The sequence below is a fragment of the Aquarana catesbeiana genome, linkage group LG09, assembly GCF_042186555.1.
Source record: "Aquarana catesbeiana isolate 2022-GZ linkage group LG09, ASM4218655v1, whole genome shotgun sequence".
Taxonomy (NCBI): Eukaryota; Metazoa; Chordata; class Amphibia; order Anura; family Ranidae; genus Aquarana; species Aquarana catesbeiana.
In genome coordinates, this window is record NC_133332.1 from 61,511,641 (window position 1) to 61,537,667 (window position 26,027).

Sequence of the window (26,027 nt, forward strand, 5' to 3'; positions counted from 1 at the left end):
GGACAGCTTAGAGCCTATTCAAGCCTGAAAAGCCATCCTACACCTCTTGATCTAAGGAGCAGCAAAGCATTTTCTACAGTGAGAGAGCACCTGTATTCAGCGTTTGGAATACTTTCTTTACCAGTTGAGCTGATCCAGTTATCCTATGGGAGGACAGCCTAGTGATTTTTGTTGCCAGAGACAATATCACGTCCTCGGCTGCATTCAAGTTACTGTCCTGGGCATCCCCTAATAAACCAACAATACAAAAAAAAACACCCTGAATTGGTTCTTGACTTTTGTGCGAGAGCTGAAAAACTCCTGTTACTTGGCTGTGCATGTAAGGGAGGACCCAAAAAACCAGCAGCCCTTGCGAAGGTAGTGCTACATATGTCAACCCATGATAACACATCAACCCAAAGCAATAAAAAGGGCATTTAAAACCCAGACACACAACTGTGAAACTAACTTAAAAGTTTGATAGCTGACCATTCATAAAAATAAACTAAAAATGATATGCTCTATGTATCCTTAGGGATTGAGAAGTAGTGCTTTATGTATTTGCATTTGTACATGAAGATTTCAGATTCTACATCCAGCTCAAAAATGATTCCATTGCACAATAACAGACTTATAATCAGTGCAATATGTTACAATAAAATATATACTACCAAACAAAATATATAATTAGGGTTGCCAGTTGAGGGTTGCAGTATAATAACATCTTTGATGTTTTATGGTGGGTGCTTCACCGAGGGACAGCAAACATTTTATAATCCCGAGATCTTGAGGAATTGCTGTTGGGCTCTGGGGTGATGTCTATGTCCTTCTTGTCCACTGTAGGCTTCAAAGTAAATCTTTGCAGTATAGTAGTGAAAAACAAGAAGAGCTCCATACGGGCCAGTCCTTCTCCTACACACATACGTTTTCCTAGATGGAATAAAGAGAAAAAGAATCAGCTGTACACAAGACTTTCTGGCAGTGTCAAAATCTCTAATTGTTAGTAACTTGTGTTCTGGGCATGTGTGCTACAGGCCATGGCTTTACAATACCATACATCAGAGTTTCTCTACAGACTCTAATATTAAATACTCCTGTCCAACAATGCAAATCCTTAGGCTCCTTTCACATGAAAGGTCCGATCAGATCCATCTGTCGTTTTTTTATGCGGACCTGATCGGACCCTCCATTCACCTCTATGGACTGGTGGGTGTAAATGGACTTGTATCCGCTTACACCTGCCTACCTCCACTCCGATCTGGTCTGCTAAAAGAAAATAGAAGGAGATCTGTCCCCCTACATCTAGGTGGATCAGACTGGAGGACAGTCAGAGGTAAGTTGCACAACAAAGAATGATCATCAAAAAAGTTGTAGTCTAGTGTGCTGGGTTTATTGAATCCCTGCAGTATATTACACTAAAGAGAAATATAGCAAAATTAAAGTGGTTCAAAAGCCATCTCTGCAATAAGGTAAACAATGTTTTTTAATTCTCTGTCCTTCTCCTTCCCTATGTGAAAGGGGGGCTGAAGCAGCAGGAGAAGCCTCCTGCTGCTGTCAATCAAATGCAGTGAGGAGGTAGAAGGGGTGGGGCTAAGCCCTCCTGTGAGTATCTTTGGAGTGCGGCTCCATAGTATGGAGCTTGGTATGGGGGCACATGAAGAAGATCACCAGTGGGAGAGCCGAGAAGAGGAGGTTTGGGGCCGCTCTGTGCAAAACCATTGCATAGAGCAGTTGAGTATGACATGTTTATTATTTTAATAAAAAAAAGGTTTACCCTTAGTGTCACTTCAAATAAAACTTTGAAAACCAAGCAAATTAAAACCTAAGTATACTTTCAGGCAAAGTGCAATTATCCAGTTTGCCCCGTCCTGAATTAAAGTTCCCTATATTCCTGCTCCCTAGATGAATACTTACCTCTATCTAATTGTTGAAGCCTACTGCAATGTTGGCAGTTTTCTGTAAAATCTTCTGTGGTAGGAGACTCTGGGACAACAACTTCATAGTCTATGGCAGTGGCAGCCCGTGCATTGTGGGTGCACCGGTGTCACCAGCCTTTCAGGACGCCAGGCGCATGAATTACTATGGCGGCGGTAGGCGGGGGATGTGTATTTTGAAGCACGTGATTAAAGCCAAAGGCTCTAATAGGCTTCAAAATAGGGTGGGCTCAGAGCGCAGAGCACCATCCCCACCCTGACGTGTGACGATAGCAAATTAATTTTCACTATTTACACAATAATGTTCATCCCCGCCAGTCAGGATGCAGGTCTGTGAGACCTGTTTCCTGATTGGCCAAAGCGTCAGGTGATCATATTGGACACCAAGCACTTTGGAGAACAGAAAGGAGATGCAGGAGGAGCGGACACCAGAGCCAATGCGAAGAGGAGAAGAGACCCGAAGAGGAGAGGAGACCCCAGCCCCAGCCCTAGATTAGGTAGGTGCCTTACTGCTGGATGCCCAATGGGCGGGGCGGGAAGCTTTCTCTGTCCTGCCCCACGGGGGGTTTTAAGTCACTCGCCGCGAGCTGGGGGGGGGGGGTTGTCAGCTGCCACTGTTGGACAGGGGACTAGGCATGGATCTGATTTTACTTTCTCTGGTTCATTTGGTGTTTCCCTGCCTATTGTGATATGCTGTCCACATCTCCCCTGATATTTTCTCTGCTTGATATATTTTCACCCTGCTCTGCCTTGTTCTTAACTCTTCTTTTTCCCACTATCACTTGCTTCTCTTTCCAGTAGGACTGTAATTGGAAAAGTATTCAATTTATAGCAGCAACTGCTGGAACATGACTGCTTATTTAGATATTTGTGACTACCTTTATTTAGTTCAGACTCTTGACTTTGTGTTTGCAAGTTCTATATATACCATGATCTGTGAGGCTGAGCTATATACCCTGATTTGAGAGGCTGAGCTCTATACCCTGATCTGTAATTCTGAGCTATATACCCTGATCTATAATGCTGAGCTATATACCCTGATCTGTAATGCTGAGCTATATACCCTGATCTGTGAGGCTGAGATATATACCTTGAACTGTAATGCTGAGCTATATACCCTGATCTGTGAGGCTGAGCTGTATACCCTGATCTGTAATGCTGAGATATATAACCTGATCTGTGAGGCTGAGCTTACACTCTGTCCTGTGATTTTGGGGCTGAATAATCCTGACACTATGGGTGGAAGCAAGTGGAATACAGGGGACAGAGTGGGTGGATTCTGTAAGGGGTGGGGCTTATGAGAAGTGGGAGGGGCCAAAAGGAAGAGGGGGGGTCTGGCGCCCCCCCATCCTAAAACTTCACCAGCCGCCACTGGTCTATGGAGATGGAGACTATGGACTATGCAGGTATAAACATAGAAAAGTGACAATGGAAAAAGACTGAGTGGTCCATTGAGTATGCCTTTTTTTATAAAAAATGTATAATGTTTTTGTATTTGGTGGGGGGTTTGTTTGTTTTTTGTTAATGCTTTATCTGAGTATAGATCAATGTTTGTTCTAAGTATGTTTGAATCCACTTACTGTTGACTGACCCACTACTTCTGTGAGAAGTCTATTCCAAGCATCAACTATCCTTTCAGTAAAACAATACTCTCTAAGATTAGTTTTGAACTTTACTTCAGTTAGTTTGAAGTCATGTCCCTGTGTTCTTGATCATGGTTTCATATTGAACATCCTGCCCTCTTGAACCATTTCACCCCCTTAATGTATTTAAAGGTTTCAGCCATGTCTCCCCTTTCCCTTTTTTCCTCCAGACTGTACATATTAAGTTCCTGAAGTCTCTACTGATATGTTTTATCCCTCAGAACTTTCACCATTTTTGTTACCTGTCTCTGGACTTGTTCTATCTTATCAATACAGAACATAGTAAATGAGGTCTCACTAAAGATCTATATAGGGGAATAAGGACCTCCTTCCTCCTGCTGGTGATCCCTCTAGTGATGCATCCTAGAATTCTATTCACTTTCCCCACTGCCTGGTCACACTGTTTGCTCATTTTGCAATCATCTGAAATAAGTGTAGTGCACAGCCCGGATTGGTCTTGCGGTTTGATCCTGGGTTCTATGCCCTAATGGGCACACTGCATCCAGGCACATAACATTTTTCAATCACTTGAGTCTGAGAACAGGCTGTGCAGTTCTTTTTTAGTGGTTTTAATTTTTGGGTAGAACTTGGTAGGGTGAGGGGGAGAATAGAGATACTCTAGAAGACTTCAGGGTAGAGGTACCCCCTTTGAAGTGTAAAATTGAACAGCAACAAACAAGAATCCCTCATCAGGAATGCAGTCCTGAATGTATACATTAGTAGCTAATGATCTCCCAGTTGAGCTAAGGAAAGTCTTTAGATCCAGAAGGCTGGTACTCACTGTTTTCTGATTTCCAGGCAGCCATGTGCAGGGTCAGTCAACTTCATTGCTTCAGCAGCCTGTGTCCTGAAACTTTGAGAGACTTTCTAAGCATGCTCCAGGAGGATAGAATGGAGGTACCCCAGCCAAACTGTAGCTGGGACCCCACAAAAGTGCTTGCAGTTCCAGGCAAATCTCCCAGGGATGCCACAGCCCTCAGGCTGGGTTTTACTCCCCCAGGAACAAGAGACTTCTGCTCTGGACTCTGGCCTATTTATATCTCCCATGGCCTCTTGCTGGCCATATTGAGTAGGGTTGGCTGGGAAGATCCTAATATGCAGGCTGGGATCATAATTCTCCCTCCCACTATGTCCCAGGGTCCCCTGGGAAAAAGGGGGAAGTAATTGAGCCCATACCTATAGAATCTAGAGCAGACCAAACTAATCAAATAGCACTTTCCTTGGTTACAGGGAGTCCAAAAACTAAATTTAGCAAAACAGTAGTTCTATGGAGCTCTACATAAGTACCCCCAAATCTTTTTCCTCTATACCACATTGTTGCATTTTTTTTACATTTAGAAACACTGAAAATAGTTGCAGGTGAAACTATTGCAAAAAATAATTTTACTGAGGGCTGTCAAGATTGCAGTGGGCTACAGCCGTGAGATGGGTGTAAGTATTCATCTGTAGGGGAGGGGGGAACGTTTGATGGGAGGTAAGGATAAGAGCACTTTGAAAGTTTACTTATTTTTCAAAGTAGGACTTTGTCTATAGTACAGTGCTATTTGTTTATTGGTTTTAATTGGTTGATCTCTAAATGATATAACCTGGATGGGGTGAAGCTGGTCATACAGTAGATGAATCAAAATTTGTCTGCTTCAGGAGAAACCATGTGTGGCCGTCCCCACTTAATTGAAGTCGATCTTTACATAGACTTTTGTTGAGCGGGAATGTTGGAAAACTTTTGTTAATCAGCGACTGCAGCCACTGATCAGTGTAAATTCTTCACAACATTGGTGATCAGTATACATTTCCCTTTACATTGGTGGTAAGTGCAGAATTGCCCCTACACTGGTGGTCTCCGGATGACATCACCACATAGCCACGCCCCATAGCTATATAAGGACTGTCGGACACTGGAGCTGCCAGAACGGCAGGAGCATTCGTCGGGGGAGAAGCATTTTTTTTTCTTTTACCGAGGAGGCGGCCATCGCGTTTGACGTTGGATCTACATCGGGGTGGCGGGGGGGACATTATTCATTTTTAATAAAGGACTTGTCAAAATCTTCTCCATGTTTTTTGTTACACTACTTTTTTTTGGGTGAATGGGTAGGGGTACCCCATACTCATGCAAATGGGGGGGCAGGGATCTGGGGGCCCCCTTTCTTAACGGGGGTTTCTAGATTTTGATAAGCCCCCGCCCGCAGACCCCCACAACCACAACCCAGGGTTGCAGGTAAGAGAACATTTTTTTTATTTTCTCAAAGTCGGATCAAAATCAGATCCTGTTCATTAAAGTCACATGGAAGTCGGATCAGAAGTCATGCAACTTTCATGTTGGAACAGTGTGAACCTGACTTTAAGAGGCAAATTTTTTTTTTTTTTTTCATGATGAAGTACAATTGGGTAATCACCTGAAACACAAAAATTCTAGGAAGCGCATGAGTGGAGCACTTTGTTTTTCCAATACATACCATTTTAGCACTTATACTGGGACTGACTTTCATTTTTCTTGGTCGAAGTAGTTTTTGTGGACGAATTTTGGGACTATTGCTTTGTATTATATATTAATTTTATATTCCATATTATAATTTATTTGGTATTTTGTTATCACTTATAAATGAGAAGGCACTTTTATGAATTACAGGATTATTTTTATATGTATATATTTCACATTTAATTTATTTGATATTTTTTATCGTATTCACTTATGAATTAGAAGGCAATTATGTGAACTTTATAGGATAGTGCAACACAACTCCTCCCCCTTTTATAAGATGTACATTGATCGTGTGGTTTCATGGTGTCATTTGTTGCCCTGTACGCACAGCTTATAGTACAGTAAATCTTCACATTCCTGGCTCTGGAGTTTCTGTTTGTGTTGAAAAAATAGGCATGCGGCATGGCACTGCATAGGTTAATGCATGACTCTGTCTGTAGTCTAAGAACTGACACTTCCTTTGAAGAAACTACATATCCCACAGTCCCTGGGTCTCTCAGTCTAGTGTTCTCAGGTGAGAAGTAGCTACACAGTAATTCAATCTGGCACAGACCAAGCAGGCAGAGCATTGCATTGGACCCAGAACAGGTGTTGTCCCTTTGGTGATTATGTGATAGAAAACCATGAAAATAGGGGGATTAATCACAACATCTGAGCCCATCATTACAAGGTAAGGCAAGAAAACTGCCCAGGGAACATAACTACACTAATACATTTTGAAAGTGTAACATATCTTTAAATAAATCAGAGGGCTATACATGGGAACCAGAAATTGAAAATAGGTGTGAATGATGGTGTTATTATTTACTAGACATATAAATAAAAAAATTATAATGGATCCTGTTTAGTTATTACACTGTTATCTGATACCTGCAGAAAATGGCATGAAGGCGTCACTCTTCTTAAAAGCCCCATTCTCATCAAGAAAATGCCCGGGGTCAAAGTTAGTTGGGTTCTTGAAAAAATTAGGGTCTTTCAAAACAGATGTTATTGCGGGAGCCACCAAGGTGCCCTGGAAAAAAAAAGAATCTAAAATGAAATTATTATCTTCAATTTGTGTTGGAGTTAAAGTACAACTCTCTTTTTGTGCTGGAATTAAAAATAAAATTAAAGCATTTAGAAACCCAAAAGCCCACATTGAATACTGTATATTGTAGCTTACCAATTCTTAAACATTTTCTTAGTTTTTACATTAGTTTTCTTTTTTAGGCTTTCTGTCTTTTATTTTCAGTGATCTGGCCTGTAAGTCTGTTTTTCAACAGAACAAGCTCTCCTACAAATGTATCAGAGTGTTAAGACAAACCATTTAGCACTGGCAGGGGTGCTTACAATGATCTTTTTTTTCAAGTTCAACCTTTATTCCAAAAGAAAAAAAAACTGTTGCTGTAACTACTTGTGTAACTGCAGTGCAAGCTGGAGTTTGGCTTCAGTTTGTTAGTGTATCTAAATATGCTAGTCCATCTAACACTTCCCCTCCCCCCAGACTGACAATGCTGCTATCCAAAGGTGCCCCTTGTGCTCCTTCATCTAGAGTGGGGGCACTTTAATACAGGAGGTGTGTTACTGGCCAGATTACCAGGTGAAAACAGAAGGGAAAGGGCCTAAAAAAGAAAACAAATGCATAACACATATTTGGTTTTAGGTTTAATACAACTTTAAGCCCAATAGTGGGAAAATTTAAAAAAATAGGATTTTTATAACAGCTTACCTGTAAAATCCTTTTCTTTGAAGTACATCACGGGACACAGAGCCATAGTAATTACTATGTGGGTTATAGGCCACCTTCAGGTGATGGACATTGGCACACCCTAAGACAGGAAGTCCACTCCCTATATAACCCCTCCCACTACTGGGAGTACCTCAGTTTTTGTAGCAAAGAAATACAAGTGTATACCAGAAAGAAGGGAGGGACCTCTGTGTTCCATGATGTACTTCAAAGAAAAGGATTTTACAGGTAAGCTGTTATAAAAATCCTATTTTCTTAATCGTACATCATGGGACACACAGCCATAGTAATTACTATGTGGGATGTCCCAGAGCAATGCCAACTGAAGGGAGGGAGACACAACAAAATTAGGGCATCATGAGATTAGAAGATTTATACTGCAGCTTGCAGCACACTGCTCCCAAAGGCAATATCCTCATGACTTTTTACATCTACCTGATAGAATCTGATAAATGTATGGACTGAAGACCAAGTTGTGGCCTTGCAGACTTGAGCCATGGAGGCTTGGTGATGCATTGCCCACGAAGCACTAACAGCCCTTGTGGAGTACGCTTTAAATTTGAAAAGGTGGAATCTTCCTCTTTAAACCATAAGCTTGAACAATTACTTGTCGAATCCATTTAGAAATAGTAGATTTCAATGCTGCCTGTCCTCTTTTAGGACCTTCAGGCAATACAAACAAAACATCTGTTTTCTGAATCTGAGCAGTCGCCTTCAAGTAGACTTTGACTGCTCTCACCAGATCAAGAGAATGCAGTGACTTTTCTTCTGTAGAACCGGGTTCTGGAAAAAATGAAGGTAAAACAATATCCTGGTTTAAATGAAAAATTGACACTACCTTCTGTAGAAAGTTAAGATGAGGACGCAAAACTACCTTATCCTTATGAATGATTAAATATGGCTCTTTACAAGAAAAAGCAGCCAACTGTGATACCCTTCTTGCAGAAGATATGGCTACCAGAAAAACTAGTTTCCTTGTCAAAAAGACCAAGGGAATATGTTGTATCGACTCAAAAGGCTGTTTCTGTAATGCTGACAGAACTAAATTCAAGTCACAAGGGTTCAGGGGTGACCTAACCGGAGGATTAAGCCGCGTTACCCCCTGAATAAAGCTACGAACCAAAGAATGTGAAGCAAGTGGTCGCTGAAATAATACTGATAAGGCTGAGACCTGGCCCTTGATAGTACTCAAGGCCAACTTAATTTCTAACCCCATTTGTAAAAAGTCAAGGATTCTACCTATGACATACTTCCTGGGGCGCCAACCCTTTGATTCACACCAGGAGACATATGCCTTCCAGATTCTATAATATATGATTCTGGAGGCGGGCTTCCTTGCATTAACCAAGGTAGATACCACTGAACCTGACAGCCAACGCTTCTTCAGAATGTGGGTCTCAATAGCCAAACCATTAAATTTAGCATTTGTAAGGTAGGATGAAATACCAGACCTTGCGAGAGAGGGTCTGGACGTGGTGGTAGGGTCCATGGGTCCCCTACCACCATCTTTATGATCTCTGCTACACCGGGGCCACAAGAATCACCAACTTCCCTTCTTGCTTGATCCTTCGAAGAAGTCGTGGAAGTAGCAGATCAGGAGGGAATCCATAAATCAGTGAGAACTGATTCCACAGGAATACCAAGGCATCTGTTCCGCACGCTAGCGGATCTTTTGTTCTTGACACAAAGTTGTCGATCTTTTTGTTGAACCTGGACGCAAACAGATCTATGTCCAGAATCCCCCCTCTTTGACATATTGTCAGGAAGATATAGGGGTAAAGAGACCATTCTCCTGGGAACAGCTGCTGGCGACTCAAGTAGTCTGCCTACCAATTCTCTATTCCTGGAATGAAGACTGCCGATAGGCAAAGTACATTGTTTTCTGCCCAGGTTAGGATATGATTCACCTCTCTCTGGGCCGCATGACTTCTTGTGCCCCCTTGGTGATTGATATAGGCCAATGCTGTGGCATTGTCGGATTGGATCCTGACAGGACAATTTCATAACCTGAACATCCAGGCCCTTAGGGCCAAGCATCTCTAGAATATTGATGGGCAACGTAATTTCTGATCTGGACCATTTGCCTTGGACAGTCGCCTCTTCCAGGACTGCTTCCCAACCCGAAAGGCTGGCATGTGTTGTTACCACCTTCCAGGTAATTGGTAGGAAGGATTTTCCCTTCTGCAAATTCTTGGTTATCAACCATCAACTGAGGCTCTGGCGCACCTTTAGAGACAAACACATTGGAAAATCTAAATCTTGGACCTTCTTGTTCCAAGCCGATAGGATACTGTTTTGCAGCAGTCTCAAATGAAACTGAGCATAAGGAACTCGAATGAAGCCACCATCTTTCCCAACAACCTCATGCAAAGTCGAATAGAAGGATTCTTCTTTGCCTTGACTACCTGAATCAGCTCCCTTATGGCACTGATCTTCACCTGGGGTAAGAATACCCTCCTCTGGACTGTATCTATGATCAGACCCAAGTATTCTAATCTCCTTGATGGTTTTAAGGAAGATTTCTCTAGGTTGAGAATCCAACCTAGGTATTCCAGGTAGTTGACCATGGTGACCATACTTTGGTCTAAGCGGGCTACTGACTGGTCTATCAAGAACAGATCATCTAGATAGGCTATAATCGTTATACCTTGGGCCCTTAATCTGGCTAGAGGAGGGGCCAGGACCTTTGTAAACACTTGAGGTGCGGTAGCTAGACCGAAAGGCAGAGCTACAAACTGAAAATGAAGATTTTCTACCTCGAATTGTAGATATTTCTGGTGAGTGGGGAAAATCGGCACATGGAGGTATGCATCCTTGATGTCGATTGACTCTAGAAGTTCTCCTCCTTGTAGGATGGAGACTACTGATCGTATTGACTCCATGCGAAAAGAGCGGATATTCAAAAATTGGTTTAGATCTTTGAGATCTAGAATGGGTCTGACATCTCCATTTGGTTTTGGTACCATGAAAAGGTTTGAATAAAATCCCAATCCCTGCTCTTCTATGGGGACCACTGATATCACCTTTTGAGACAAAAGATGGTCCAATGCTTGAAAGTGAGACTTCTTTTTCTCTGGATCCCTGGGAGCATTTGATCTGAGAAAATGAGGAAACGGGGACTCTCGGAACTCTAGTTTGTACCCTAGAGTAATTGAGGAAGCCACCCATGTGTCTTGACACTCTTCCTGCCAGACCCTTGAGAACTGAAGAAGTCTTCCCTCCACTCGAGAGAGCGGGGGCACCCCTTCATAAGGAGGCTTTAGTATTTTGTTTTGTAGGTTTCCTTCCCCAGGACTTTTTTTTTCCCTGGGGTTGACCCTGAGGTTTACCTCTTGAATTTGACGGTGGACGCCGTCGAGACTGCCTGGAGGCTGATGCTCCTGGCACTGGGGAAGAGGCTTGTTTAAATGAAATACGCTTACTCCTTTTCCTAACTGGCAAAAGGGTACTTTTCCCATTAGAAATTCATTGGATGTACTTATCCAGATCATCCCCAAACAGTCGTTCACCGCAAAAAGGAAAACTAGCCAGGAGCTTTTTGCAGGGCGCTTCGGCTGACCAATTTTTCAACCATAGTATTCTACGTATATGCACCAGCCCAAGCGTAAGGCATGAGGCCTGGAGAATAGAATCTCTCATAGGGTCTCTTACAAAACATAATGCCCCTGGTAGCTCGGCCAAATCTTGGGCCTGCTGTTCAGGAATAATCTTGAGCACCTGTTTAAACTGGTCTCTCAAGGACTGACATACACCAATTGCTGCCAGCGCAGGTTGAGTCACTGAACCTGCCAGAGAAAAAGTGTTTTTTAATAGCAATTCCAACTTCTTATCTGTTGGATCCATAAGCATTTGAGCATTGTCTACTGGACAAGTCAAACTTTTATTCACAGAGGATATAGCAGCATCAATTGCTGGTATCTCCCACTTTTTATTAAACTTTTACTCCATAGGATAAAGTATTGCAAACTTTTTAGGAGGATAAAAATGCTTATCTGGGTGATCCCACTCAGAATACATAAGCTTTTCCAGCAAAGAATGGATAGGAAAGGCACGCGCAGCTTGGGGAGGCTTTAGTGAACCCAAACAAGAAATAGGTTTATCAACCGACTCAGTTAAGGGTTGCATAAATGTGGAGCGGACCAATTCAGAAAGAGATTGTACCATCAATCTTTCAGATTGTGAACCTGATCCTTCCGCATTTGACCCCTTAAAAGAGGAGTCATCAGCCTCTTCCTGGTCCCCTGAGAAAAACTCATCATCTCCCACCCCCGGTTCCTCAGTTTGAGGGTCCTGGGTAATGGAAGGGGACCTATCGTGCTTAGTCCCACTCTGGGATGCGATTAAAGCTGCTAACTTCTGCTCCAGTCCTAATATGGTTGAGGAAAAAATGTCTTCAGTAACATAGACAGGGTCTGCAGTGTTGGAAACAGTTGCACCACCTGATGTCCCTGATGCCTCGCTCTAACCAGCCACTTCAGATCTCTCAGGGGAGGATGCCATTTTAGAGATGATTTTAGGCATTTTTGAGCTTGAAGGAGTCCCTCTTGAGCCCTTTTTGGGGGGTGTTTTTACCCCCCTTCTGACCATAGCCCAATGCACAAAAGCAAAGGTACTATCAGAAGAAATCGCATTCACTGCTTGAGCAATAGGCCAGCAACTGCCGCTGCTATTAACGCTCAGCCTGATGCTTTTAGTAAATGTGCCAAGGGAATAACTGTGTCACCAACCTCTTACATGCCCCTTTTTGCTCTTGTGTCCCTCTGACAGCTGCAGCCAGCAAATAATGGAGTTTTTAAAACACACTCCTGCACTGGGCATTGCCGCACGCCAATGGCGCGCTAATCCCCGCCCCCTCCGTCACATCGCACCCCCCCTCTGTGGTAAAACCAACAGACCCATTCTTCACCCCTCACGGTGGGCTCCATTTAAAAAACCTTCAGGAACTGGGGCCCCTTTTTATCGGGGGATCCACACTCCTGGACCCGTAAAACACCCTGCCAGAAAAAACTTAAGGCTGAAAAAACCAAAAGCACTGGATCACGGGGTCTCTAGAGGTGAGGATGGACTGGGCTGCAATTGGCTCCAGGTCGCGGCCCCCAGGGTCCTCCAGCTCACACCCACAGTAGGCAACAGGAGGATAGGGATAGTAAAGGAATAAGCCAAGGTCAGGGCCACAAGCAAACAAGGACAACAGAGTTCATGCCAAGGTTCAGGGTCACAGGCAAACAGGGATAGTCAGGGACACGCCAGAGGTCAGAGTCACGAGCAGACAGGAATAGTAGAGAACACGCCAAAGTCGATAACAGAAACAATCGTAGAGCACACGGCAGGCAGGAACAGGAAGCCAAACACATAAAAGGTTGATCAGCAGGGCTGACCTGCAGTGCAGAGGTTAATATAGAGTTCTCTGATAGGAACTGGGGTGGAGCCATGCTAGAGGAGAGTTAATAAAAGCAGTCAGGTGAGAGACAGCTGGTCTTTGGAGATGAACACATGGAAACAGGTAAGCTAACAAACAGACTCTATTGCATAACCATGACACTCGTCTTAGTAATACCATTCTTTTACATAAGGATTTCTGTATATCAGAGGCAGCAAAGAAGCTTCAGTGAGTTTTCCAGCATCTCAGGTAGGTGCGTTCCAGAATTACCGATTTACAGACAGAAAAGAGTAAGGTGGACTGGTACCATACAGCAATACCTGGACAAAAACTGGAAAAAAATTTGCCCGACATTAAAATATTTGTTGCTCCATTCACTTTTAAAGTTGGCCATCACCATCATGCTTGGCAAATACTTCCAAAGGCTAAACACAATAATTGTGAAGAACTCCTTTTTAAGCTATAGTGCAACCTCCTAGTGTAGTATAGGCTGGTAGGTAAATTTAGCCAGCTGCTGCTCTGGTAGTTCTCCCTGTATTCTGGAGGAATCTAGAATGATAGTGGGATGAAGAACAGATTGGGCAGCCTGAATATTTATGGGACCCTAGCCTATTCCTGGGGAGTTGTGCCCATTAGGTGGTTGGAGAGCCCTTCAGTAGTCTGAGGCCTGAGGCAGCAGTGGTAGAGTTCCTGGGTCCAGTCCTGCTGGAGGAAACCCTTGTGTAGGGGTTCTGCCCCTGGAGCAGAATTCTTGAAGGAGCCATCAGGAAGATACCAAGGTCCCAGCTAGGCTTAGCTGGGGGGCCTATTCACAAGCCTAAGTCCTGGAATCAAGTTGAGACAGGAGAAGCTCACTGGAGAGAGCCTGGAGGAAGTTGGTTAGAAAGAGTCCAGCTGTCCTATAGTGGTTTGAGTCCACATCTCCCTCACTGAGAACAGCCTTGAAGATATTGGAGGGAAGGCACTGATTATCCTGTAGTTGTGTGAGTAATAACCCCACTGCTGGAATGTCAGTGACTATGTGTACTAATTACCATCAGCATAAAGATTCTGTGGGACATTCTTTTGAGTACGCTTCAGCAAGATAGCTAAGGAGTCCTCAAGTTGTCCAGTTGTTTTTTAGTTTTAGGGTATCCAATGCTCCCCTCCTCCCAAAGTTTTACATTCCAATAAAACAAAAAAAAAAGACACCCCTAGATTGTTTCTTTGAGCATGTCAAAGAGCGAGGGAGATGCTGTGTGGGTGGCTGTGAATGCTCTAACTGGGGGAATAGGATCAAGTTACCAGCGGCTCTTTAAGGGGTGCACTACATGAGGTGATATCGTCTGGGATACTTAACACAACCATTGCCAATAGCAACTGGAGCAAACAAAGAATTGGAAGGCAGTAGTGTATCCAAGTTATTCTGGGCAGGAAAGAATTTGATAAAGCTCAATTCCCAGTGAAAAAACTGGGCAGAGTGCTCTAGTGGGTGTTAATTCTTTAAAATATTTCCCTCTTTTGGCTTATGTAAGAAAAACATGAAACAATGCTGTATAGGTTAAAAGCTTTCTATCTTTTCTATTAACTCTTTCTATCCTAAATCTGTGATGTCTCACGACATACCTGGCCTACTGACAAGAACCAGTTTTTGTATTATCTAATTAAATAAGGCAAGTAAATACTTTAGCCATTGCCAAAAAAAAGCAATATGCAAAGCATAGTATCCTACACCAACTAATCATCTAGCCCTTCTTTACATGATTCTGCTGAAATTGCTAGCCATAGGTAGCTGCTCATGATTGTACTATGCCTAATGTTCCTTTATTATTGTAAGTCCCATACACCTCCCTCCCTTTACCTTGGGAATGGTGTATCCCCGGAAGGTAATATCTTTGCTGGCAGCATGTAATAATCCTACAGGCAAAATATCAGCAAATCTCTGAATCTCGTGTATAACCGCATCTGTATAAGGCATCTTGCTCCTGTCCTGCGCGGAGGGAATGCGTTCTTGTCCAATCACATTGTCAATCTCTTTCTGGACCATTTCTGTAGGATGGAAACAAAATAATGAAATAAATGACAAAAAATGTTTGGCCAGCACATCTGATGATTTGTAGTTAATAAAAATTACTTTGATGCAAGAAATATGGAGACATCCAATTACAACGCAGTTTAGTTTGCAGAGCACATGCTACCAGACTGGAGCCATGCACCCATTACATATTTCATACCTACTGTAGTGGTACCCCCGAAAGGGCCACTGGTTGATGATGACATAACAAAGCACAGTCTCCTCACACTTCCTGATAGCAGCAGCCTAGATAATGATGATGATCGGAGTTCTCCCTCACTAATGCAGGGATTGCCAGCACACACAGAGCACAGTTCAGGCACACTAACACAGACATCCCAACCTGCAAAAGCTAACTTCAGGGAGGTGAAAAACTTGTTTCAGGGAGGTGGCGCTCCACGCCCGCAACCCCCCCCCCCACCCCCACTAATGGCAAAAAAAAATGTAAATCACGTTTTCAACATTTTTTCACAGTGCTTGTGGGGAAGGAGGTGGGGGGTATATGACAGCGGAGGGTGTCAGTAGTTTTCTATGTTTACGTATTGATTTTTTTACAATTTAATTTATGTTTTATTTTTTTCACAATGCTTTTTAGGGGAGGGGGTTGGGGCAGTGGACAGTGTTGGTAGGGCAGGGATGAGTGGTGTCAATTGTTTTTTATTTTATTTTTTTTTACACTTTCATTTTTCAGAATTTTTTTACAATCATTTTTTTTTATATTTTTTGGGGGCTTTGGTGAGATATCAGGGGTCTAAACAGACCCCTGACATCTCCCCTTTGAGACAGAGAAAGAGACTGAGGACACAGATTCCCCAGTCCCTTTCTCAGCACTGAAGATAAATGGAGAGGAGACAAAGTCCCACCTACATATTGCATTTCCAACATTACATGTGTTTTTTCATGTGGTTTCCTACTGGAACCAGGCCCTCAGGCAGTATATAAGTGCCTGAATGCTCAGTCTTCCCCTTGGTCTACCATATGTGTGCTGCCATGTCTGTGACAGGAAAACGAAAAATTGTATCAAATACTTGCTTTAAATTTTCCTGGCTCCAGTTGATGGCAGCATGCTAGACTCACCCAGCTCCTTCCTAATGTTGTATAGGGAATAGGCTGTGGTGTGGGTGTCAACCGGGGGCGGGGCCAGTAGGGGGCCCCATGATAAAAAATGGTTGCGCGCATGGACACGGTGGCTGAGGTGACAGCTCGGAGAGTGGGAGGATGGGGCAGATTAACTCTCCTTTTCCCTGCTGAGCCCTGGCCATCGCAGCCACCTACCTCCTGCCACCTGGGACATGAGCAGTTCCACCAATCGTAGCGGAGCTCAAGTGGAGAGGAAGGGCTGGGTCCAGGGTGGGGAGGAGAAGGGATCTGTGCCAGGTGGCACTAGGAGCAGTATTACAGCATGGTAGGGAGATCAAGAGGAGGAGCAGGGAGGGGGGCTCCATCAACTATCAGTGTGCTGTAAAATATTACTATATGGCTGAGACCAAGTGATGTAGGATAGCACTCCCAAAACTTAGTACTGCCAGCCTCACAGCTAGGGGGAGCCATGCTGTCATCCTCACTGACCTACCTACTGTCACATTCACCTCTTCTTCCAGCACTACAATTGCCCTGCTTGTAGTATAACTTAATGCCCCCGAGTCCTACTGCCCCCAAGCCAAGCACCGGTCGTGGGCTGCCTAGTACCTACAGAGCCTCACCTGTAAGTTCCACATCAGAAGGGAGAAGTGTGTGCCTGCCAGTTCCTCCCACATCACTGTGTAAGAATTGTGTGCCTGCCAGGTCCTCCCCCCTTGTTCTTCCCCTGAGCTCCGCTACGATCTCTGCAACTGCTCATGTCCCAGGTGGCTGGATGTACAGTAGGTGGCTGCGATGGCCGAGCCATGCTTTCCTCTGTCTGTCAGCGGAGGGGGAGGAGAGCTGATCCGTCCATTCTCCCACTCACAAAGATGTCAGTCCAGGCTATTTAGAGCCCCGGCCCCCGGGATCTCACCGACCAGTGGACTGCAATCTGTCACTGTCGCACCTCATCAGCTGCATCCGTGCGCACCGATCATTCCTGGGATATTGGGAGGCGCTTGCGGGTGTGTGGGAGCCGCCGCAGAAATGTGGGAGTCTCTCGCACTTCGCAGGAGACTTGAGATGTCTGCTAACACAAGGAGCAATCTAGGGGATGTAGTTTGTGATTTATTAATGAATAAACTTGGAGAAGGTTCAGGGTGGTATGGGATACTCCAGGACCACTAACAATAACAGGAGGACACATTTCTCTATGTTACAAGCTTCAGAAACAAATCTTCTACTAAACTTCAGAGTATGGCTCTCCCATGATATACTAGGAGAGGCCAGAGGTAGGGGCCCCATCAACAGAGGAAATACTTGGCCCGCTAATACATGTTCCCCAGGATCATGTAGTAAAGCCAATACTCATGAGGCCAGGAGAGCAGCTGTACCCATTCAGCTTCCTCTAGTGAGACTATGCGTACTGGATCGTTTAGGTGAATTCTCGGCGTGTTAGAGACACATTCACATATGTTGAAAAAATCAATGATTTCCACCGGACCTTGTTGAACAACAGCTTAGATCAGTAAAATGGCTTGGGGAGTTAGCCACCCCCACTCACACGGGTGGAATCCCTTCAGCAGGAAGACTCTGCTGCTCTAAAGCTCAGACCATTTATGTGCTCCTCAGCCACCTTCTAAGCCCCCTCTCCCAGAATTGGCTGCAGCACCAAAAATATTCATGTTGCCCATTTGCCTTCCTCCACTCTCTATGTTTGAGAATTCATTAAAAAGCAGGGGGGAAGCAATCAAACCTGCAGCCTGTGAAAGCCAGAATAGCCTAAAGAAATCAACAACTGCTCCTCTGATTACAGAGGAGCCAAAAATATCTAAATTTGCCTAATAACCTAGCAAACTAACTAGGCGGGTGCTATATCACTGTGCCAAATGTTTAATGAAAAAATATCAGAAAAAGAAAATGGCTGCAGGAGTAGACTTGGATGAACAATGACGAGCAGCGGGTGGTTTAGAAATTTTAGGGGCTGGAGCAAGGGATGGAACCTGCAGAAACATGATCTGAGATTCATGATCTGAGAGCTGTCTATACACTAGTAGATATTTGAATGACATTCACGTGAACATTTGCATGAAAATTCTCAGTAAATTCAATGACGTATATTGTTCGAAAGTACTTCAACATTTTGTTTGCTTATAACATTTAACTTGGAAATTAATGGACTTTTCCAAATGAAATCATATTCACTGTTAGAAATTTGTATGTTTGAGAAACAAGTTCCATCAGGCTCCTTTTCATGCTGATTTGACCCCAAATTAAATTCTCCTCTATATGGCCAGCTTTATTGCAGGAGAACAAAGGTCTACAGTTATTGTAGGTAGTCAGACTCTTCGGGTCTGGTTTAGAGTTTAGGGGGGACCTTGCAACTTTATTTTCATCTTTTGCATGGGGTCTCCCTTAATATTTATACCAGATCTGAAGAGTCAGGTATGAATTAGGGAATTCCCAGCCATGTAAGTGAATGGAGCTTGTGATGTCACTGGTGGTTAAGGACTTAGTGGTGCCTGCATCCACTGCATCAAACAACCATTGATAGCAGTCAATGTATAATAGCGGAAGTACTTCCACTATTACACATGACATTTGCCTGAACAGCCAGAGTTTTTGTCCGATCTTGTGTTTGGATCAAACCTTTAGCTCATTCCTAATCAGAGATCAAAAGCTAGAAGGTCAGCCAGAGACGAGACAAAAACAGAAATGAGATACTACAGAAAAAGGACAGACCTGGCACATAGACACAGATCTGAGCAAGCTCAGTAGCTTGTAAGGGCCACATTTTCAGGCTCATTTTACTTATAAAACATCCAAACCCAGCCAAGCAACAAAGCCAGGATTCAGACGACGTCTGAAGACTGCCACTCAGAAGATGCCGGTGGCCGCAGATGGACCATTGTACAGGTAACTATTTACTCTTTAGTTCCGCTTAAATTTTTAGGGTTTACATATGCTGTAAATCAGTAAACACAATATGTTATCAAAAGTATTGGGACACCTGCTTTTACACTTACATGAACTTTAATGGCATACCAGTCTTAGTCCGTAGGGTTCAATATTTATTTGGCCCACCCTTTGCAGCTATAACAGCTTCAACTTTTCTGGGAAGGCTGTTCACAAGGTTTAGGAGTGTGTCTATGGGAATGTTTGACCATTCTTCCAGAAGCACATTTTTCAGGTCAGGCACTGATGCGGAGAAGGCCTGGCTTGCAGTCTCTGCTCTAATTTATCCCAAAGGTGTTCTATTGGGTTAAAGTCAGGACTGTGCAGGCAAGTCAAGTTCCTCCACCCCAAACTCATCCATGTCTATATGGACCTTGCTTTGTGCACTGGTGTGCAGTCATGTTGAAACAGAAACAGGCCATCCCCAAATTTTTCCCACAAAGTTGGGAGCATAAAAATTGTCCTAAATTTCTTGGTATGTTGACGCCTTAAGAGTTCCCTTCACTGGAACTAAGGGGCCAAGCCCAACCCCTGAAAAACAACAACCACACTATAATCCCCCCTCCACCAAATGATTTGGACCAGTACACAAAGCAAGTTTCATAAAGACATGGAGCAAGTTTGGGGTGGAGGAACTTGACTGGTCTGCACAGAGTTCTGACCTGGAACACTTTTGGGATGAATTAGAGCAGGGACTGCAAACCAAGCCTTCTCGTCCACATTGGTGCCTATGGGCAGCTGGATGTAAATGGGTCTGTGTCCTTTTACACTACGCTACCACTGATCATTTAGGTCTGCCAAAATGTAAAAGGATGCAGTCCTTTTCCATTTTTTTTCTGGACCTTGCAGGTAGGTGAATGTATATGAACAAAGGTCCATTCACATCGGCCTGTCCATAGATCCACAGGAACTTCCAATCAGGGCTATCTGAAAAACGAACAGGCTGACCTGATTGGAAAGTCTGAGTGAAAGAGGCCTAAAGCCATTCATGTTCTCACTTGACAAGGTGATCAATATGGCTTATGTCTATACGCAAAGGCACACAGGGGGAGATTTATGAAAACTGGAGTATTCAGAATCTGGTTCAGCTGTGCATTGTAGCCAATCAGCTTCTAACTTCAGCTTGTTCAATTAAGCTAGGACAAAAAAAAACAGGAAGCTGATTGGTATTAATGCACAGCTGCATCAGATTTTGCACTCTCCAGTTCTATTAACCCCAACAGTGTGTACCGTATTTTATGTTTATATATATAAAAGCCACATGGTTAGCAACTCAGATGAGGGCCCAGTGATCACATGACTTTTGATCAGACATGAACCTTACTTTCCCCATGGATTCCAATGCATTTTTCCCAGTATGGCAAAATTTTATGGGAATGTTGAACATATCTCACTCTCAGTTTTAATCAACCCTATTCATAAAGCAAGTTTTTCTTAACAAGGCTTTTATGTAATCAGTACTGCCAAAAATGGTCAACAAATAATGAATAGGAAGCAAAACTAATACCTTGTATCTCTGGGTATTTCAGCATAATTATGAATGCATATCTCAGGGTATTGCTTGTAGTCTCTGTACCAGCAAAAAACAAGTCTTGTACTGATCCCACCAAGTTATTCTCATGAAATTCTGTGTTTGGGTTCTGTTTTTCCTGAAAGAAAAAAAAACACTAATTTAGGTACAGTCATGTGAAAAAATTAAGTACACTGAATGGACTAGGTCAGTTCATAACTTTCTACTTCTTCTTCATGAGCCATTCAATGGTGGATTTGCTAATGTGCATTGTGCCACCATAACATTTCCACCACAACGCTTTACAGTTGTTAGGAGGTTCTTCTCCTGAAATATTGCCTTCGGTTTGCAGCAAACATGCCTACTATTACTGTGACCAAATAACTCTATTCATCCACAACTTTCCTTTTGAGGGCCCTAAGGCGGCCATAGATGGATCAGATCTTGGCCAGTTCAGCGAGGTTATTTGAGTCATCTATGGGCAGGCTGGTTGTACTGCAGTTGATCCATTGATCAGCTGCAGTACAACCAGTCTGTCAAATCTTTTTGCATGTGATCCCTGCTGCCAGCAGGGAAAGCTTTCCGCTGGCAGAACACAATATCACTGTGGGAGGGATTTCCCCATCAACACTGACTATGTTTTGAGGGGAATCAAGCAATTGTCTTTCCTTCCACCCGAAAGGTATAATCTTTGGCTTGCGAGCTTTATTGATCTTGATATAATGACACAACAAATGTCAATAGAGAGAACACCAGACCCTAGATGTCTGAGGTTTAAATAAGACAGGTTTCACCTAACGCCTCCTTAGGAGGTTCTAATCGTTGGTGCTTAATCTTGAGGACCGGATTCAAATTTTTGGGATTTGCAGTGGCAAGAAGTTTACTCTTTTCTGTATGAAATTCTGCAAACTGATATATACAATGCGGTAAATCATTTACCTAAAACCTTCTTGCTTGGCTTTTTGTGGGTCACTAAGGTTGGTGTCACAGGTTCCTCTAAAGCAGTGGTCTCCAAAGTGTAGCCCAGGGGCCAGGTGTGTTTGTCTCTATCCACCCCTTGGGGTCTTATTACATCCACAACTGACATCAATGATGGGGCACAATTCTTTCGACAGACACCAGTTATGGGGCACTATTTCTCCCACAGACACCAAGGGATTGAAACTGGAGGATGCAAAATCTGGTGCAGCTGGGCATGGTAGACAATCAGCTTCTAACTTCAGCTTGTCCAATTAAGCTTTGACAAAAAAAATAAAACATGGAAATTGATTGGTTTCTATGCAGAGCTGCACCAGATTTTGTACTCTCCAGTGTAGCAAGGGAACTCCCAGTGATGGGGTGCTATTCCTCCCACTGATATCAATAATGGGGCACTATTATTCCCACTGATACCAACAATGGGGCACTATTACTTCCATTAAAAAAATAACGGGGCATGGTTTAATCCCACTGATGCTGGGGCATTTTCTACTCCCACTGGCCACAGTCTAGCCCCCTTAAAGTCTGAAGGACAGTAGACTGGCCCTTTGTTTAGACCATTTGGAGACCCCTGATCTGGCAGTTCAATCACCTTTAGATCTACCAACAACTGTGTAGTGCAAGGGCCTGCATGATTGCATACCGATTGATTGAATGGCTAAAAAAAGTTCTCATATTACACAGTTTTGGTAAATCTAAAGTTGATTGTACAAAGATTAACTGGCAAAATCGTAACCTATATGGTGAGCTTTAAAAAGCTTATTCAACATCGTGAGTTCACACTGAAAGCATTTTTATGTGTTTTTCATGTTTTAACAAGCACTTCATATACTAAAGCCCCGTACACACGATCTGATTTTCTGACGGGAAATGTTGGGTGTCAGGCTGTTGGCGGAAAATCCAACCGTGTGTATGCTCCATCAGACAATTGTTGTCGGACTTTCTGCCAACAAATGTTGGCTAGCGTGTCTTCAAATTTTCCGCCAACAAATGTGTGTTGTCGGATTTTCCGATTGTGTGTACACAAGTCCGTCGGACAAATGTCCAAAGTTTAATACACGCATGCTCGGAAGCAGAAGTGGTCGGTCTTGTAAACTAGCGTTCATAATGGAGAAATAACATTCGTGATGTGGCAAATTATGAAGTCTCAAAATGGGGCGCACATTCTCTTCTTCTTTAATGGGATAATAATGAAGCTGCTTTGCTGGTGATACTGATGGAGTTATTGCAAACAAATTTTCAAAGGCTTTTTTTTTCTAGTGATATCAAGAATAATATTATTATGTTTTTTTTTTTTTTTTTATTTGTGCAAGTTACCACAACACCATTATCCCGTAGTTTTTAAGATCAAAGATACAACTATGTTGGTGTCCCTTGTCAATTTTACATTGTATTTTTTTAAATGTAACTGCCTTCTCCCAAACTGTTATTTGAAGTAAAACACATAGCCAATTATTATTCTTCACAATTGTGCATTAAAAAAAAAAAAAATTAGACATGCTATCTGCCAATAGATCTTAACCAAAAAGTGCATTCTATGCATCCAATAATATAGAAAATATACCAAATCAAATCATTATTCAACCAAAAAAATAATGTCAAAGCACTAACTTCAAGGCCAATAATAAATACCACGTTATCTCCTCTGATTCCGCAACATGTCTGGTTGACGAACGGCCGTTCAGAAACAAACTGAAAAGCGCTAAATGAAAAACGCGAAACGAAAAGCACGAATCAACACTCACCAAACTTCTACTAACACAAAATTAGCAGAAGGAGCCGAAAGGGTGGCGCTAAAGAGCTGAAAAACCACGTAGTACGTCTAGTACTTCACTACATTCGTAATTGTTGGCCAACATTTGTGTGACCATGTGTATGCAAGACAAGTTTGAGCCAACACCCTTCGGACAAAATTCCACGGTTTTGTTGTTGGAAAGTGCAATCGTGCATAGGAGGCATAAGTTTTAGGCGCTCCCTCTAGTGGCTGTCTGTGTATTAGGGAGGAAGTTAGCAGCCTTGCTGAATAGCTTCAGATCTATAATCAATTACGTGATAAACCACATTGAAAAATAGTTGTTTGTGTGAAACTGACCAGCTTAATGTAAAAACTTTATTTTGGTGTAAAGTTTTTCTGACCTCTGAAAGTACACTGTGATTTCCCTTTATGAAAATTATATGAAAACTATTTATTGATGCTTAACATATTGCTAACTCCAGTTCTTCTGTAGAGGCACAAAATAAAATAAACACATTTTTCTCCAACATTCCATTACCAGTTTTAGTCCATTTCTGAACTCACCTCTTCCATCTTTATGAGAAAACAGTCTATGAAGTCCTGTGGACAGTTTTCATCCAGCACTTCTCGGTGGGATTTCACCATCTCCCTTATAAATGCCCTCAGTTTGTCAAAATTGTGAAAAATTTTCTGATGGGGTCCAGGTAACTTGCTCAGCAAATTTGGGAACATGCCCAGAATCTAAAACAAAAATGTTGTAGGTTGACACAACTTAAACCTGACTTACTGTAGGTGTGTATTTATAAGAAATCTGCATAGCTATTTGTCCAGTAAAAGTGTTCTGTGGGAATGGGATAAAAATTGAATGTTTATATTTATTTATTGATTATGGGTACTTAGTCATAATTGACTAATTTATGCAGCGCTTTACATCTATATTTTACATTCATATCAGTCCCTGACCTCAAGGAGCTTATAATCTAAAGTCCCTAAATCACATTCATAACTACACATACTAGGGCCAATTTAGACAGGTGCCAATTAACCTACCATCATGTCTTTAGAGTGTGAGAGGAAACCAGAGTACCCGGAGAAAACCCACACATGCACAGGGAGAACATGCAAACTCCAAGCAGGTAGTGTCATGGTTGGGGTTTAAAGCGAGGACCCTAATGCTGCTAGGCAGAAGTGCTAGGCTATTTCCAGTGCTAACACACATGCAAGATAATGGCACTGCAACCCAATCATGCAATCAGGGCCGTCAAGAGCTCTCTGCTTCCACTCACCATGCCTAACTTGTGGTCACCACCCCGCAAAACAAAAGTCCTTCCATGTAGATAAAATCGGCAACCGGGTGAAAATGAATAAAATTTCTATTTATTTTGTCCAAGGAGTAGACATTTTTCAAACAGAGTCAACACACTACTGTTAATATACGTTCCTGCAACACCTTGTCTCCATATGAGTTATCTTCCCTGGTGGGCCCTGAATGTTATACTTATTTGTTAAAAGGAAGCTGAATGATGAGAGTTACTTGATGATAAAATAGTTATTATAGGTGAGTCCTGACTAATACTACTCTTTGCTCACATGTATGTTGCTGCTGGGACCTTGCTGTCAACAAAGGAGCTCTGGTCAAAAGGGGGTTGCATTTCCCTTTCACCCTCTGAGGCCGGGTTCACACCTATGAGAATTAGATGCGTGTTTCCCTGCATCTAATTCGCATAGCAGGAGAATGTGACTGGCTCCCTATGGAGCTGGTTCACATATCTCCATTACATATCTCCGTTGCGGCTGCGGAGCACACTGTGTGTCTTTGGCTCCGTTTCAGGGCCAAATTCAGGCATAGATTTGGCCCTGAAACGGGGCTAGAGGTTTAAGCACTGCTAAGCTGTTCTAAAGAGCCCCACCACCAGCAAACTTTGCCATTTATTTTTCACTGGCAGGTGTCTAGATAGGGCCTAGTAGACACTATAAGCTACATTGTTAATCCAATTTTCTTATGTTTTGGGGATATTTACCTCTGTGTCTTTTGTTATTGCTACTACTAGAGTCATTCCTCTCTCATTTGTCTAGTGGAAGATCATTCACAGGCAACTAAAGGGAGTAAAAATGATTTACTCCATTGTGTGTTTGCTTTTATGATGGTTGATACCATGGTTACCCTGTTATTTTCAATTTTGTTAAGTTAGTGTTTCCCTACAGGGTTTACTCCAGCCTAAATAAAGCCCACTGTATCTGGTGGGTAGCAGGTCACCATTGAAAATGGTAGGAGAAGCTAACACTCCAACAGCTTCTTAGGGAGTAATTGTTATTGGTGCACCTATATCCCACAGCAAACTTTCCCTTACATGAAAAGGCCAGTTGGTTACATTTTCCTCCAAGGCAAAAGGTTCTTAACGATATCCTGATGGACTCAGTGCCATTGGATAAGTTATTATATTCTACTGTTGGAGCTCCAAGTTGCACTCCCATGACCCATACCCCCCAACTCATATATCTTTTTTTTATTGTTTTTACATAGTTCAAAAAAGGTAGCCAGATACCCATCTATACAAATACTCTTAACAAATTAAGTGAAAGGAGCGTGATC

At 42.9% G+C, this 26,027-nt stretch overlaps 1 protein-coding gene across 1 annotated transcript in view; it reads right to left on the minus strand.

The window, feature by feature from the left end:
• Positions 1-510: 510 nt before the first annotated feature.
• LOC141107723 (cytochrome P450 2C8-like) overlaps positions 511-26,027 on the minus strand; it is a 61,542-nt gene continuing 36,025 nt past the window's right edge. The window contains exons 5-9 of the mRNA XM_073598644.1: positions 23,999-24,175; positions 20,719-20,860; positions 14,982-15,169; positions 6,906-7,047; positions 511-909 (exon numbers count right to left, since the gene is read on the minus strand). Of these exons, the coding sequence (XP_073454745.1) occupies positions 728-909; positions 6,906-7,047; positions 14,982-15,169; positions 20,719-20,860; positions 23,999-24,175 (831 nt within the window). The 3' untranslated portion in view covers positions 511-727. The remainder of the gene's footprint in view (positions 910-6,905; positions 7,048-14,981; positions 15,170-20,718; positions 20,861-23,998; positions 24,176-26,027) is intronic.